The 17469-nt window shown below is 41.4% G+C and overlaps 1 protein-coding gene and 1 pseudogene across 1 annotated transcript in view; one reads left to right on the top strand and one right to left on the bottom strand.

Moving 5' to 3' along the window:
* Window positions 1-1129: 1129 nt before the first annotated feature.
* TBC1D8 (TBC1 domain family member 8) overlaps window positions 1130-17469 on the bottom strand; it is a 48266-nt gene continuing 31926 nt past the window's right edge. Inside the window, exons 13-17 of the mRNA XM_012807942.2 lie at window positions 15664-15904; window positions 13968-14033; window positions 4108-4197; window positions 3587-3684; window positions 1130-1791 (exon numbers count right to left, since the gene is read on the bottom strand). Coding sequence (XP_012663396.1) covers window positions 1336-1791; window positions 3587-3684; window positions 4108-4197; window positions 13968-14033; window positions 15664-15904 — 951 coding nt within the window. The 3' untranslated portion in view covers window positions 1130-1335. The remainder of the gene's footprint in view (window positions 1792-3586; window positions 3685-4107; window positions 4198-13967; window positions 14034-15663; window positions 15905-17469) is intronic.
* LOC105887393 lies at window positions 6449-11368 on the top strand (annotated as a pseudogene).

The following is a 17469-nucleotide window of genomic DNA, read 5'->3' as shown; positions in this document are numbered from 1 at the left end:
CACTGTGTGTTGGTTTTCCTTTTCTGGTTGCAACATAAAAAAATGTGCTTGCATTATCCTAAGGCAATTCCCAATTATGGGAGCATTTGGAGAGCTTTTCCTAAACACTGATACCCATGCTCTCCCCTATTTATCTCTTGGGAGTTTATTTGAAAGGGCCTAAGCAGGTTTTTAAAGTTGAACTACTACCTGGCTTGAGAACCTCTGTCCTAGGTAGGTAGTTGAGAAATTGCAGGCGTGATGTTAATAATTTTATACCTGCATTTCCAGAAATGAGGATATAGAATTCAGTTGCCATTGGCCCCTTCTCACATTGTAAGAAATATAAAGTGATAACAATTGATCTTAGATTTAATGATACAAACACTGTAGTGTTTCTTTAATCTGCCTACATCTAATTGAGTATAATTATCTTTAAAAAACCAATTGATTTCTTGATGAGGTAACAAGGTATATTAAATTCATCCTTAAAGCAAGGTGTTAACAGGATTATAATTCACCAACATTTATGCTAGTGCTCTATGCAAAATGCTGCCAGAAAGGTCTCTTTGAGTCCTTATTGGTGATGGTAGTGCACAGCCCAGGTGGGGGCTGAGCTTCTGCAGTTGGTATACTATCCCCTGAGGCCATAGATGGGCTGGGGAGATTCCCATGTATCCATTAATTGGCATAGTCTATCTACACCTGGAGACACAAGGTAAAAGGAAAAAGTCAATACAAAATTTTTTTATTAAAAAACTTGAGGCCAACATTAAAAGTATGGTTTGTACACATTTTTGAAGGACGTATAAAGTGGATAATAACCAAATATATTAAAATGGTTTCAATTACCAGCATTGAAACAAAAAATTAGTGCAAAAAAAGCCAAATACAATTGCACAGATAGTGGACTCTAGATCTTGAAAGTGGGCATGATTCTTGACCTAACGTTACTCCCAGTGAAAAATGAGGGCTTGGTGCTTACCTTGTCTCTTGCCTAGTAAGCTATATTTGACTTGTGTCCTATCCAAGGACAAAATCAAGCTGGCATCACAGCGTAAGTGCTCATTTCAGCAAATGGATAAAAGATGTGGGAGTCTAATTAATCAAGGGAACTGATGGATACCCTAGAACACTGACATTGTCAGTGGACAATTCTCTTAAAGAATAAATAGAAACGCATGAGGGCTGTGTCCATTCTGACTACGGTTTGTCAGGTTGCTTATTCAGATACCCAGTTTGTAAAATTTTACTCAGAGGAGACTGAAATCTGGGTTTATGGGCTGACAACCCAAGAAACAATCTGGTCGTGCTTTGGCATGGCAGACTCCAGTGTCCTTAGCAACCACTGTCTTGCTACAAGTTAGTCAGCTTGAGTTCAGGCTGTGACTGGCGGCTCACTTCAACGGTTTTAAGATTGTACTGATTGAGCTTGGCATTTTGAAGTTTGGATTTCATGTCTAGTGGCTTTTCAAAAAAGTTTACTAATGATTGTTCAGTCAGAAGTGATGCTAAAATGTGTTCAAGGGAAACGGTCCAGTCCCCTTCTGCCTCCGCAGGAAATGCCTGGGAGTCCTGGGGAGTCTTCCCAGTGTCTGCAAAGACTGAGTCCTGCTCTGGAGAAGGCGCTGAAGCCTGCAGCTCCTCCAAGCACTCCTGGGAGCAGCTCCCAGAGCTGCTGCTCCGCTGCCCCACCTCTCCGATCTGCAGCAGCAGAGTGGTGACCGTGGCGATGGCTTGATACAAATTGTTTTCTTCTGGATCTTCATGGAACATACTGTACAAGGTTTTACAGAACTGGATAAATTCTCTCTGAAATTAAAAAGAAAATAAAGCTCTATACCTTTGTTCTTTGAGAAAAGCACACATATCTAGGCCATACCACCCTGAATGCGCCCAATCTCGTCTGATCTCGGAAGCTAAGCAGGGTCAGACCTGGTTAGTACTTGGATGGGAGAAAAGCACACATTACTTTTGAAGAAGAATATAAGAGAGGATAGTCCCCACCCTTTCAATCTGAAAACTGTCTTAACAATGACAGCTCCAGGGTGTGCTGCTGCTTACCTATACGGTAAGTATTAAGAAATGTGTAGACCTTCCCATAGGATGTGCACACTCTAGCCCACCAAGTCAACTCCAGTGTCCCCAAAGGAACCAGAGCAATGTATGGGCCAGACATGGTGGCTCACATCTGTAATCCTAGCACTCTGGGAGGTTGAGGTGGGTGTATTGAGGAGTTCAAGACCAGTCTGAGCAAGAGGGAGACCCCATCTCTAGTAAAAATAGAAAAATTAGCCAGACACTGGCTGGCACCTGTAGTCCCAGCTACTCAGGATCATTTGAGCCCAAGAGACTGAGGTTGCTGTGAGCTATGATGCCATGGCCCTCTACCCAGGGCAAAAGAATGAAACTATCAAAAAAAGAAAAGAAAAGGGTAACAGAGCAATGTACAGATTTATATAAGGATCTGTAAACTAGGGTTTATGACAGGCATTGGAAACACCTTAAGTACTATGATTAAATAAAATTACGGCATGTTCACCTAGTGGGACTACCATGCAGGGAGGAAAGGTTGTAAACTAGAACAGTGACGCTTGATGTTTTCTCACATTACAAGCACATTCCTGCTGAAATTAGTAACCTAATGTAGGAGAGATGCTTTGGGGAGGATTTAGCTATACAATTACTCTAGGAATAGAAAAACGGCGGAGATCTACTAATTTAACAACTATTTAATCATTTGGAGGAAATATCCATGATTATTTTGAAGGAAAGGAGAAGTATTAACATGGCCCATTTTTGTTTAAAGCGTATCTATAGCCAAAACAATGTTATGGGCCTCAAAATCTTACTGGCAGCTTTGGGTGATGAGATTTAATTGAATTTATCATATATCCAAGCAGCAGAATGAAAATCTGAAGGCCCCACCATAGTAGACAGAGCGGCATTTCTCAAATGTACTATAAAATACTGATCCCACAAGATGGTCTGTGGCTAAAAAGATTGAGAAACTTTGCAGAGTCACTCCCACTCCTGAAGGCGCACAGTAGACAGTAAAGCACAGTATGACTTAAATACCATAATAAAGGAATGTTTTTAACTTTAAGCTGTATTCCCCAAGTATTGGGTGGGAACATCTTTCAAATTAAAAAGAAACCCTGCCACCATCATATACACGTAGCATAGAACCCTTTCCCAGAAAATGCCCAGAGAATTTAGAGACATATATCACATATTAATGATTTCCAGGAAAATGAAGAGAGTACATGAATATTTTTAAATATAGGAGAACGCTATATCTACAGTAACCCCAAATGCATAAATCTTTATCAAAACCTGGATAAATTAATCTAGTGTAAAAACTCTTCAAAAGCACACAGTGTTGTAGGTGGCAGCCTCCTGTTGGGAAGACCTTTAACTATCTGGACTATCTGAATTGATCACAATTTGAGTATTTCCCATTTAATCACCATGACATTCAGCTACGCAAAGTTACAAGATCTTGGACTCAAGGTAAAGGGGCCCAAGTTCAGTTCTCAAATTAATCACTTGACAAAATCATTTGGCAAAATGGCTAATTTCCTGCTATGAGGAAGAAAGTTCATACCTGGCTCATTTTGGGCAATTCTTTCTCAGTTTTATCTTTTTCTTTGGCTAAATCCTTAATCATCTGCTTCAGCTGTTTCTGATAATCAACTGCATCACCTTGAGACAAAGGAAAACAACATACAGTTTAAATAAATTCAATGAAAGCAAAAAGGAAAATGCGTAGGAGCAGGAAGCTGGGGGATGAGGAATGCCACTAAGGAACCTCATTGTAAAAGTGTAAAAAGCAAGAGATTCCCTGGAGAAATGGTTTGCTTTATAGCTGACCACGGATGAGGGGCGTCAGCTGGGGGACTTCCGCTACAAGATAACCTGGGAAATGGCCAACAGGAGGAAGGGACTTGGTGGGGGGCGGGGGGGCTGGTTCACTGGTGTGGGAGTGGGTGCACTAGCAACTTCCACTTGGAAGGTTTCTGGCCTCTGTGTTCACCCGGCTGCTGTAAGGAGTGGTGACCACTGCACGCCTGCCCGCTGCAATAGCACACCCCAGGGGAAAACACAGCAGTGCAAAGAGGTACGTGCCATTGGGCTTTCCGAAAACCAGGGGTCTTGATGTCGACAACAGAGGACTCTTTAATGGTGACTGGCTGTCACAGTCATTTTCAGTGAGTGCTTGAAAAAAAGAGAGAGAGAAAGGTTTAAACTGAACAAATTTTCTGTCTAACAAAAACTGACAACATAAAGCTTTTTAGGCTAAAGTACAGACTAAGCCAGCAGCTCCCAACCTATGAGCTGTGGTCTTTGCAGGGTCCTTGAACCCAAGTGCACTGCCTGGATACACCGAGGAAAGAAGGCCACCAGGTCTGTCTTTTCCTTGATGTATATGGCTACTGCTGTGATTAATAAGTTACAAATTCATAGAAGGACAGTGCTGATGTTCACCTGGAAAAATATGTAGTAAAATTCCATTCTGTGAAGCTAAAATATGTACATATACACAGATAAATTATACATATAACATATTCCAGAAATAAATACACTAGATCTCTGGATGGTGGAATAACTGATAATTACTTTAAATTTTTCATTATATTATTTCTTTATAATTAGCACTTATTGCTATACTTACATAATTTCTTTAAAAGTTGAAAAAGGCTTTACTGAATTCATAGCAGCATCTTATTATTGAGAGTTTTTTCTCTTTTTTTTTTTCCACACTTAAATTATGTTGATCAGTAGGAGTTTTCTTTAAAGGATACCAAAAATAAAATTGTATCTGAGCCCTTCTACATTGCTGGTAGGAATGTAAAATGGTTTAGTCATTTTGGAAAACAGTCTGGCAATTCCTTAAAAAGTTAAATAGAATTATCATTTGTCTTAGAAATTCCAATCCTAAGTATACAATACACCCAAGAAAACGGAAAATATCAAGTACTCACAAAAACACATGCACAAATATTTATACAACGGAATATTATTTGGACATAAAAAGGAATGAACCATTGATACATGCTACAAGACGAATCCAGAAAATGTTACACTAAGTGAAAGATATCAAATACAAAATACATCAATTCCATTTATATGAAATGTCCAGAACAAGCAAATCTGTGGAAAAAGCAAGTTGTCTAGGACTATGGAAAGTGGATGGATTGGGAGCAACAGCTAAAGGCATGAGGTTTATTTTTAACTTTATTTTTGTTGCTGTTGTTGCAGTTTGGTTTTATGGTAGTAAAATGTCTAAAACTGTGGGTGATCACTGCAAAACTCTGTGAATGTATAAAAAAATTAACTTGTACACCTTAAATGGGTGACTTTCCTTGTATATGAATTACAGATCAATAAAGATGCAACAGAATAATAATTATCGGGGTTGGGGGGTGACAAGGAAGGATCCTCATAGTTTAAAAAAGGCTGCAAGTTACTAGCAAGCCATTCCCTGAGAATAAATCAAAGGGAAAATTCAGCTGTGAGTCACCAAATCCACAAGATGGCACCACAGCTTTGCAAAGCTACCCTCTTTCTTTGGAAGGTTGGTTTGTTTACTCATTCTTTTCCTTTTCTAATATTTAGTGTCTTTTCCCTACAACAAAGATCCTGAGTCACTTTTTTCCAACTTTGCCCATAACAAATTCCATGCAGTGGCACATGTGAGAATCCACTCAGAAACTAAATAGGAGGAAAATTAAAAACCTGGGGTAGTCAGGATGGACATATGGTAGAACCTCTTGAAGGTGACCACCCAAGGGACTGTAACTGACCGGTCAACATACAGAGGTGTTCAGCAGAAGGAACTAGGCCTACCCCACTGACACGTACATGTGGTACACATCTGGTCTATGAAAATTAGGTCAACTTAAGGAAGTGGTCAGTGTAGGGAGGTGGGCAGTGATTGATGTTCTACTGTGGATTTCTCAGGGAACAGCTGCTGGGATGCTGAAGAACTTGGTATACCTGGCAGCGCCCATAGCGTAGTGGGTAGGGGCTGGCCACATACACCAAGGCTGGCAGGTTCGAACCTGGCCTGGGCCAGCTAAAACAACAATGACAACTGCACACAACACTAAAAAAATATCCGGGCGTTGTGGCGGGTGCCTGTAGTCCCAGCTACTTGGGAGGCTAAGGCAAGAGAATCACTTGAGCCCAAGAGATGGAGATTGCTGTGAGCTGTGATGCTACAGCACTCAACCCAGGGCAACAGCTTAAGATTCTGTCTCAAAAAAAGAGCTTGGTATACCAAAAAGGAGAAACCCATGTATATGCAAATGACTAACAAAATGCTGTAATGTGCATGCATGTATGAGAGCACACGAAATCAGCGATTAATTCAGGGGGTGGTGCATGTCCAGAAGGGAGGCAGGGAACAAGGAGCCAGGAAGGCCAACCACTCCCCTGAGCAGAGCCCCCCAGCCTCTCTGCCACCATGACACACACAGAAAATGACATCAATGGGCTGGACGTGGGGACACCACAGGAGATGTGAGGCTCACTTTGCAAACTCCTTCCACAATCTGTTTATGATCAGGATTATAGAATACAATGAAGAAGGGAAAACAGTAAATCCTAAGTGTATATATACAATCTTTAAACCTTTTTAAATGAGATCCTCAAACTTTTATAAATGTGACCTTATTTTACACTCCTATATATGTAGCTTGTAACCCAAGACTATACATGGACTGAGAGTCATTTCCTATTAAAGCGTTCACTAAGCCTCTATTACACTAGTTAAAATCAGATAAAGGATTTACATTTACAAAGTCTAAGGTGGGGGTATCTGAAAAAGCCCCATCTCAGACTTTTGTTTGAATGTAGTAGATAACTTTAGTACTTCAGCAGACAGTACCAGCAGGAAAGTTTCTCCTTTTGACTTCCAATCAATGTGCATGGTTTTAATTTTTATACCATTGTCATTACCACTGCTATCTTCCTCGCTTTCTAAATGGGATACCTGCAGAGGGAAAACACCAGTTCCATCAAAAGTGTATCATTCTGGGAGAAGAGCACATGTACTGCTTTGAACACAATTTGGCCTTCAGATGTCACTAAGGCACTATCATCAAAATACCACCATGCCTCACCATGCTTCTTTCTTGCAAAAGCAGCGTGGCACCCTCGCCCTGTACTCCCTGTGGGCGGGAGACAACAAATTATAGCAGCAATGACTGACTCGCGTTTGGATTAATTAGGAATTCTGATATAGCTGTGCCACTGATAGAAAAATCAACTAAGTATCCAATTTGTTTCTCAGATTCCTTTCGTAGGACAAATCAACAACTGGAAGCAAGGATCATAAATCCAATTTCTAAGTGGCTTTTGGCAATTTGGATAAAACTAGGGATCTGCAGCACTAACGTTTTTTGTTGTTGTTGAAAAGATTCAGCAATCTTTTCTGTTTATCGTTTGGTTGGTTTTACTTTAGAGAAAGGATCTCACTGTGTTGTTGCCCAGGCTGACCTGAATTTCAAACTCCTGGGCTCAAGCGATCCTTGTGCCTCAGCCTCTCAAATTGCTGGGATTACAAGTGTGAGCTGCCACACCCAGCTTAATTTCATAAAAGGTTTTTAAGGAAGCTTATAGTCTACACTTCCTATGTTTCAAAATCCTCAGTGGCAGTTTCACCTCAGGATACCAATTCAAAACTAGAATAGATTTTTCATCTAGCCTAAGCTGCCAATTATCAAATCAAATAGGCTTAGTACCCTCTCTGATGTAGCTGTTATCAGTATTGCCCAAACTGTTGAGCTGGGATGTAACCTCAACACATCATCCACTGCCAGAATCAGTATCTCCTCCAACTGATTCTTCATTCTCAGAGGAAGTTCTTAATCCTGGCTGGATTCATCGCTTAGCCAGTCTGCTTCCACTTTACTTGGTGAGCCTTCTTCCTGTGTCCCATCTGGGCCACTCCTATTATTATTTTGGTCCTTAGAATATTGCAGGGACCCTTCAGTTTCTGGGGTTCCAGTAGATATGTTGATATCTTAGCACACTCTCAAAGCAGGAGCGTAGAGAGTTTATCGTCTTCAGCACTGTTTCCTTGTACAATCATAAGACAAGGCTGACTACAGACTGAAGAACCAATATGGTGAATAGAACCTGAGGGCCAAACTTGTCTCTTAAGGAGATACATGCTCTGTATCTCTGATATTTATTTCAAATACATAATATATTCCATTCCATAATGTTATTAAGGTTTTCATCCACAGTGAACATTCTGTGACGTCTATGATTGTAAGAGTCATGTGTTGCTTAATTCCAGGGATACCTTCTGAGAAATTTGTTGTTAGGGGATTTCACTGTTATGTGAACATGACCGGGTGCACTCACCTAGATAGTACAGCCTACTGCACACCTAGGCTATCTGGTATATCCTTATTGCTCCTAGGCTAAAAACCTATACAGTCATGTTACTGTACTGAATACTGTAGGCAATTCCAACACAAGGTAACATATCTAAACACTGAAAGGGAATATCAAAAAGACAGTATAAAAGATTTAAAAATGGCCCGCCTGGATAGGGCACTCATCGTCAAAGGAGCCTGCAGGACTGGAAGCTGCTCTGGTGACTGAATGTGAAGGCCTACGATGTTACTGTACTCTACTGTGAACTTTGTCATCCTCTACATTTAGCCTACATTAAATTTATTTAAAAAAGAAATAAAACTGTACTATGATGGTACTGTGTCACTAGGCAATAGGAATTTCTCAGCTCCTTACACCTTTAAGGAACCCCGGCTGTATGTGTGGCCCCACACTGAGCGAACGGCCTCTGAGTACACACATTAATATCTATCATCTCCCCCAAAGGTTCTCTGGGTAAAGTGGACTGTACAAAGATCATGCGGCTTTCCAATTATACCATGTACATTTGGAAAGCAGAAACATTTTAACTGATAAATTTCCAAGGTATGTTCTTTCATCATAGGCAAAAGGATCAAACATTACCAAAATCTTAGCATGCTCAGAAGTTTTTAACATTATTTTCATACTAATATTAATAGTGAAACAGTATGTGCAATCCATTCAACCAGGACTTTAAAATGATGCCTTCTTGGTGACAGACGGTCACCACCAGAAACAGAGAAGCAGGTGGAAGCAAATAGCATCTTTCTTTTCTTGAGAGAAAGTACTTTCTTGTCATCACTGTCATTACTGGGGACCAGAATGGTTGCAGTACGGTCAATTCTACTTCAAGGGTGGGACCATTCTGTGTATCAACCAGCTCCTCCCTTTCCTTCTCAGACAGATGAAATGTTGACTTTTTTTCAGCTAGTGTGACTATATTTTGAAACCAATCAATACTTTCCCATACCAAGTATTTCAAAATAACAAAAGTTTCCCCCTCATTAATCCACAAATATTTCTGTACTTGTTCTACAAGTATATCTTAGAATTCAAATCATAATCTGATTAAACACCACTAATGAAGCATTTTAACTCTCTTTTTTTCTAAGTTGAAATTCTGCTTTGTTGTCAGTAATGTTACTGTAACTTCATGTGCTTTCAATTTTCAATCACATTCGCTCGGGTTTTCAAACATTTTAAGTCCTTGTTTTAAAGCCAAGAACTATTCTTAGCCAGATTACAAATTGGAATTATTCAAAAGATCTTCCCTTTTAACTCGACTTCTTCACAAAACTCTTTCTTTAGCCAGCAAATCACCTGTTACATGTGATGACCTCAGAAAGAAACCTCTGCGTCTTCACATAAAACTGAACACAAAGACGGGAGCAGCTCGGATTTTACTAGATTCGGTGTTTTAGGAACATTATTTGATGTGGATCCCTAGCAGGCGGCACACCTTTGGAGAGCTACTCTGTGAATACAACAATGTCAGAGCTTCCAGAAGGAGCTTACAATATAAGGGTACCACAGTCCTGCTCTCAGTATGCAAACTCAAAGAAAGCCTCCCAGCTGTCTCATTCATGAGAGTTCATTGACTATTTCCAGTATATCACACTCAGTAGTTTATTCTGATGTTTCTTTCCAATAAAAATAACATTCTCCCAGGAATTTCTGCTTTGGAAGTCCAATCAGTATAATTAATTGAGAAAAATGACCAATATCTGTAGATGTATCACTCTGCAATGAAAACTCCCGATTTCACAATCTTCTGGAATTTTCTTCATCTGTACATCACCTGGCATGGCAGTAAACCATCTGTGACATGTCTTTCTAGACTCTCCGGCTAAACAGTGTTGCAATCGCCAGGGAGCCAATCAAGTGAGCGCTTTGGAAATTCCCAATGGCCAAGGAGCCAATCAAGTGAGCTCTTACGGAACTGTGCGAGGCTCCTAAGTTGCATCCACATACATTTACCACCAACCTCACAAAAGACCCTTGTCTCCTATTATTACTCTGGAACAGTACCAAGCTCTCTCTACAGAGGGTGGGTGTTTGTGGCAGGGTGCCGATGTGCTTGCTTGATATCATGGACTTCTCCACTGGCAAATAAGACTTGGGGTGCATGAGGTAGGGTGAGGGGTGGGGGCTGAGCTAGGAGGGCTGCAGGTAGGGTGTGAAGAAAAACATTGACACTCCAATTGCAACAGTTGCAACCTTCCATTCTGCTGACATAGGACTCGTTTTAATCTTCTGTCTTCCTTCTATTCCTCCTCAGAGATGGCAGCAGATCTTTCCATTTACTGTCTGGGCAAAATTGTGACTTTCTGGAAGAAGGCTTTCCTTACCCTTATAACCTTACTGATGGTTCTATGTCTAGATGCTGTGAGAGAAGGAGTAAGCATTCTGCTACTTACACCCTTCAGCAGACCTCAACCAGCAGACCCACTGCCTGTGAACATACACAGGTGAAACATTTTAGGTTTCAAAGAAATCTTTTAATTTCTGCTTTTTTTTCCCCCCTACTGTTTGAGATGTCTGGTTACTCAGCTGGCACAAGAACTGTCAAACAAAGGAGTACTTAACACTCAAGCAGAAAATACTGAGGCTGCCAAAAAAATTATGAAAGAGAATTAAAAACTAAAATGGATCCTGAAAACCTATGGCAAGGATGAGGGATACATTCTAGAAGCAGAAAACAAAAAACCTAGTAGAACAGCAGGAAAAACTGAAAATTGAATTTAAGAAGACTTCTGATGCCCTTTCCATGGCACAATATGGTGTGATGTCAATGAAGATGAAATCAGAGAGACTTTTTGAAGAATATAATCAACTCCTGAGAGAACATTTGCAGGAGTCCTCAAACTACAGCCCGCAGGTCACATGCAGCCCACCTAGGACATTTATCCAGCCCACCGAGTGTTTTTGCCGCTGCTGCCTGTCCTGCTTAACAGCTGACTTGTCCCGGGGCCCGCAGTCCAGCCCTCCAACAGTCTGAGGGACAGTGAACTGGCCCCCTGTTTAAAAAGTTTGAGGACCCCTGATTTAGAGCTTCAGGATCTTTTAGGAAAGAGAAACAAGAAAGGGCTGTGAACTTGAGGAAAGAAAATTATGATACATTGGGTCAAGATGATACATTTATCATGTTAGTCTCTAGAAAATAGAAAATTCATTTCAGAAAAATGCACCATGACTGGTTAGTAATTTTGTAATACCATGCAGAGGCTGTATCATAATGGTATTATCAATATATTTGATGGTATTTCAGATATATTGAAAAGTCTGTATTCCAGCTCTTAAGAACAATATAAGCATGTTAAATACTATATATACATATTGATTAACAACACTGGTGTACTGTTTACCAATTAAAGGAAAAATTTATTAGCTAGTTACTTCCAAAATTAGATTTAAGTTGCATAAAACCATTAATAACCTTGAAAGCTTTGATGATTTTTTGATAATAATCTATTTAGTCTCAGCACCTGGAGCTCAGTGGCTAGGGCACTGGCCATATACACCAGGGCTGGCGGGCTCAAATCCAGCCCAGGGCCTACCAAATGATGACAATTGCAACAAAAAAAAATACCCAGGCATTGTGGTGGGTGCCTATAGTCCCAGGTACTTGGGAGGCTGAGGCAGGACAATCGCTTAAGCCCAAGAGTTTGAGGTTGCTGTGAGCTGTGATACCATAGCCCTCTCTACCAAGGGCAACAAAGTGAGACTCTGTCTCAAATAATAATAATAATAATAATAATCTATTTAATCAGAAGATGATGATGTGTTTGAAAATAGTGTTTGGTATCAAAAAATTTATTCACAGAGTATATAAGGATAACCAATCAGAATTAGCTACTTTATTTAAAGGGGACAGAGTCAGAAAGAACAACCGATGACCTCGGTTTTTCTTAAGCCTGATGATCCTATGGTTTACTCTAACAAGATAGCTGTGTTGGTCATTATATTTTTGGTGTTATGCTTCTGTACCTGTTGGACTGGGTTTCACTGACATTTGTGTTAATAATGCATATTAGGGGCAGCACCTGTGGCTCAAAGAAGTAGGGCACAGGCCCCATATGCCAGAGGTGGCAGGTTCAAACCCAGCCCCCGCCAAAAACGGCAAGAAAAAAAAATGCATATTAGTAGGCATTCTACCTTTGCCCGTTTATCTAGTAATAAAGTTTACATCTATTTGCATAACTGCCATAGTACTCAACTGCATTCATTTTACAACAATGTGGAATTCTTAAATTGAAAAGTTAATGTATAACATATTCAAAAATCAATGTTTCCTATAGTTGTTAGAGTTACTAATTATACAAATATTATCTCAAGTATACATACTTGTGTCAAATAAACCAAAAAAGACTTTTGGGCTAAAGCGATTTCTTCAAGCACACAAATTCAAATTTGAGGTAATCCACATACTTTCTAGTTAGTGACTATTTAAACATTTTTTTCCTGACTAGTTTGTCTCACCTTTAAAAAAGTTATTCATAATGATAAAAAGCATTTAAGATTAAAAGCAAATTTTTTTTAAACAGAAAATTCCAGAAATAAACTTTCGTAAGTTTCAAATTGCACACAGTTCTTAGTAGCATGATATGGTCTCACACTATCCCCCTCCATCCTGCCTGGGGCAGGAATCGTCCCTGCCCGGTGGATCCACACTCCTCGAGCTTGCACTATACCTGCTACCTGCTCATTACTCATTTAGTAGCCATTTTGGTTATCAGATCAAAAAAACATACTGTACAGAAGAAGGATTCAGCACCATCTGAGGTTTCAGGCATCCACTGGGCGTCTTGGCTTAGGGAGGACTGCTGTGCATGCTCTAATAGTTGTAAACACTACCAGGATCCCAGGGCCCTGGAAGCCTCTGCAGAGTATACCAGCCTCCCTTGGCTCCTGTCTGAGAAGGTCCGGCTCAGGCACCATCCAACTCCAGAACCACAGCCCTAGCGGCCCAGGACTATCTGGGATTTCCAATTCACATCTAGTAGTTTTGAAGTTCTAGGGAACACCTTACTGTCAACATCACGTCTGACCTTATAGGCTTCAAAACATCAAAAACAGCTTCCTGTGGGCGGCACCTGTGGCTCAAAAGGGTAGGGTGCCGGCCCCATATGCCAGAGGTGGTCGGTTCAAACCCAGCCCCGGCCAAAAAAAAAAAGCAAAACAGCTTCCTTTGTCCTTAGTTACTAATGCTTAAATCTCAAGGAAGCATGGTCTTATGTGCAGGAAAAATGAAATCCTTCAAACTCTGTAACCTAAAAGAACCATCTAGTAAGGTCACCAGGGTCTGGCTCCCCAGTGCCTGCCATAGCCAGTGGCTCTCAAGTGTGGTCCTCAGACCTAGTGAGCAAGAAATCTGGGCTGGAGCCCAGTAACGCGCTTTCAGCAAGCCCTTCAGGGACTCTTTATGCACATTTGGGTTTGGGGACTCCTGCTGTAGGCCATACTTAAAATTTGTGATCTGAAACCCCAAACTAGAAACATGTGTCACCTCGAGTATAAATGAAATTTAAAAAGAGAACTTCAGTGTTCAACTTATCTCAAAGCCAAGCCCAGCCTGATTTCCTACTTGGACTTCTTACCTGGAGGGATATGAAGCCTATATAACAGTTTGATTTTCTCATTCATTTCTCCATTATACATAACGTCTGCAAAATTTTTAAAAAGAGAGAAAGATTACGTTGATGCAAATGGTTAAAGTATATTGGTCATGACACAAACTCACTATGGAAAGAGAACTTGGAAAGGTCAACACCTGCCCTCCCCTGCCCCAGACACACACCATGCAAACAAAGAAATGTTAAGGCCCTCTCTGAGGCTCACACCTAGAATTCTAGTACTCTGGGAGGCCAATACTGGTGGATCACTTGAGCTCAAGAGTTGGAGACCAGCCTGAGCAAGAGTGAGACCCCATCTCTACTAAAAATAGAAAAATTAGCCAGGTGTTGTGGTAGGCTCCTGTAGTCCTAGCTACTCCAGAGGGTCTGAGGCAAGAAGACCACCTGAGCCCAAGAGATTGAGGTTGCTGTGAGCTATGACACCATGGCACTCTAGCCTGGACAACAGAGTGAGACTCTGTCTCAAAACATAAAAAATATTAAAAAAAATAATAAATAAATATGAGGCCAGGTGCAGTGGCTCACGCCTATAATCCCAGCACTCTGGGAGACTGAGGCAGGCGGATCGCCTGATCTCACAAGTTTGAGACTAGCCTGAGCTAAAGCAAGACCCCATCTCTCTGGTAGGTGCCTGTAGTCCCAGCTACACTGGAGGCTGAGGCAAGAGAATCCCTTGAACCCAAGAGTCTGAGGTTGCTGTGAGGTGTGGCACCACAGCATTCTAATAGGGGCAAGAAAGTGAGACTCTGTCTCAAAAAAACTAAATAAATAAATATAATATAATATAAAATAAAAATAAATAAATAAGGCCAAGGCAGGTGAATTGCCTGAGCTCAAGAGTTTGAGACCAGCCTGAACTAGAGTGAGACTCAGTCTCTAAAACCTAGCTGAGCATTGTGGTAGGTGCCTATAGTCCCAGCTACTTGGGAGGCTGGGGCAAGAGGATCGTTTGAGCCCAAGAGTTTGAAGTTGCTGTAAGCTATGATGCCACAGCACTCTACTAAGAGTGACAAGTAAGACTCTGACTCCAAAAAACCATATAATAATAATTAATAATAAGTAAATAAATAAAGGCCTGGCTGGTGACTATGTGAGCTATAAGGAAAGCTATAAGGAAATCTTACGAATTAAAAAAAAAAAACAAAAACCTTGTGAATGTTGTCTGGTCTCATTCTTTCTAAAAGAATTTAATTTTATGAACAAAGGTTAAAAATGTGGTTCCCAACAAGCCAGCCCCACCGGAGGGGGGAACCTGGGGACTTAAGGAAAACTGTGGCCTTCCTGGTCCTTAAGGGCAGCTTTTTGATAGAATCTAAATTTTACATAACAAAACCTTTCATTAAAAGGGGTGCAGCAGAGAAAGATGAAGCTTATCTTGCTTCCTTTGGTGCTTAGAAAACATCATGATAAAACCAGAAGGCCAGAAGGCCACAGGATCCTCACCCCTGTGTGGATGTCCAGGAAAACAAGGGGACAGCCTCCTAGGTTAAGAGCCTGGGCTGCCCCCGCACTCCTACTCAAGGAAGCACAAAGGAGGTCCTGACAGGAGCCTGCAGCATGATGTAAGCGCCTCACTGCGTGTACCTGCCTGCCCCATGCTGTGCTCTGCTCACTGACTCACACCCATGTCAGCTCACTGCAGTAAGAGCCACAGTCATACCCAGGCAGCCCACCAACGCTCTGAATTCGATGAGCTGGTCCATGTTGTCATCCAGGAGCCGGAAAGTCCTTTCAGCGAGGATCTCTGTGTGAGCCCCACACGTCCAAGGTGAGACCAGCTGAAACAGGTGTGCAAACTGCCGGGCATCTATGCGGTACTGCTCAGCGTAGGGCCTGCTGGGGTCATGGCGCGGGGTCACAGGCCAGGGCTGCTCCCAGTAACAGCTCATCATGTGCTCTCTCTTAAAACAAGAGAGAGAGGGTGTGTTGTGCCACATGCAGGGCCGGCGGGAGGCCACACAGTAGAGAGCCATGGCTGGGCAGCTCTCTCGGCAGCGCGCTTCTCCCCTGCAACCCCTGCTTACTGAATAAGCGGTGTCATAACACACACAAATGAGCAAAATATTAAATTACCCACAATCTCCCTGCTCTAACCAGACCTGGAAGGGTGTTTTCTTGTTATGCTACAGTCCTTGCCCTCATGCACATGTAATTTTGACATCTTTTCCCCCGCTTCTTATTAAGATTTCCTTTTTTCTCATTGTAGTAAAATATACATTACATAAAATTTGCCATTCTAATCATTTTTAGATGGACAGTTCAGTCAATTACAGCAGACACAACTTTCATTCTGATATTTTAACTTAAACTTTTATTATTTGAAAATCAAAAAAGGCTAGCTAAATCTATAGGACGCAGAAGGTTCTTTGTTAATCATTTCTGAATTTGGAGCCACATGAATATATTAACAATTTTTCTAAATTAAAAACAAAACAAAAGGGGAGTTGGAGTCTTGGAAACACACTGAAAACTAATGCAAATCAAAACCAGTCCTGCCACCAAGGACCAGGGTACCCCCTACAGAATGTATCACTTACAACCACACTAGAGCACCTCTTTGGACATCTCAATTCACAAAAGCCTAAAATGGTACCCAGGGACTCTAGGGCTCTGTAGGGCATCAATGCCCTCTGCCCAGAAGGGGGACGGAAACCAGCACAGATGCTTCAGTCTGCAAGTGCAAATTCTTGATTGGAAGCCAAAATGCCATTTATTCGTCTACCATCATACTCACTGTGACAGCTACGTTATTCAAATAGTCATTACAGAGCCAGGAAAGGTACCGTAAGAACTTTTTCTTTTTTTTTGAAGGCAGAATCTCACTTTGTCATCCTCAGTAGAATGTCATGGCATCATAACTCAGAGCAACCTCAAATTGCTGGGCTCAAGCAAACTCCCTACCTTTTTCTTTTTTTTTGAAGGCAGAATCTCACTTTGTCATCCTCAGTAGAATGTCATGGCATCATAACTCAGAGCAACCTCAAATTGCTGGGCTCAAGCAAACTCCCTGCCTCACCCTCTTGAGTAGCTGGTACTATAAGCGCCTGTCAGAATACCTGGCTAATTTTACTACTTTTAGTAGAGATGGGGTCACCCTCTTGCTCAGGCTGGCCTGGAACTCCTAAGCCCAAGGGATCTTCCTGCCTTAGCCTCCCAGAATGCTGGGATTACAAGGCATGAGCCACCTCACCTGGCCAACCATGAGAACAAAGGTCTAATACATTTCTTACCCTAAAAACCCAAGGCACACTAGGAATTTCCCGGCATATTCATGCATACTGTCCCACTAAAGGCCCATCAATGCAGAAGACAGAAGAGCATGGTCATCACATACAGGCCGAGGACGAACACAGCTGATTTACAGAGTCCCACAGAAACAAGCCAATACAAAAATAGCCAAAGGAAATTAATGGGTGATTCTGCAGAGTATACAATTAGCCAATAAACTCATGAAATGGTGCTCAAC

This window comes from Otolemur garnettii, unplaced genomic scaffold (genome assembly GCF_000181295.1).
Source record: "Otolemur garnettii isolate 467f Iridium unplaced genomic scaffold, OtoGar3 scaffold00079, whole genome shotgun sequence".
NCBI classification, from domain to species: Eukaryota; Metazoa; Chordata; class Mammalia; order Primates; family Galagidae; genus Otolemur; species Otolemur garnettii.
This window is presented reverse-complemented; position numbering and strand designations above follow the sequence as displayed.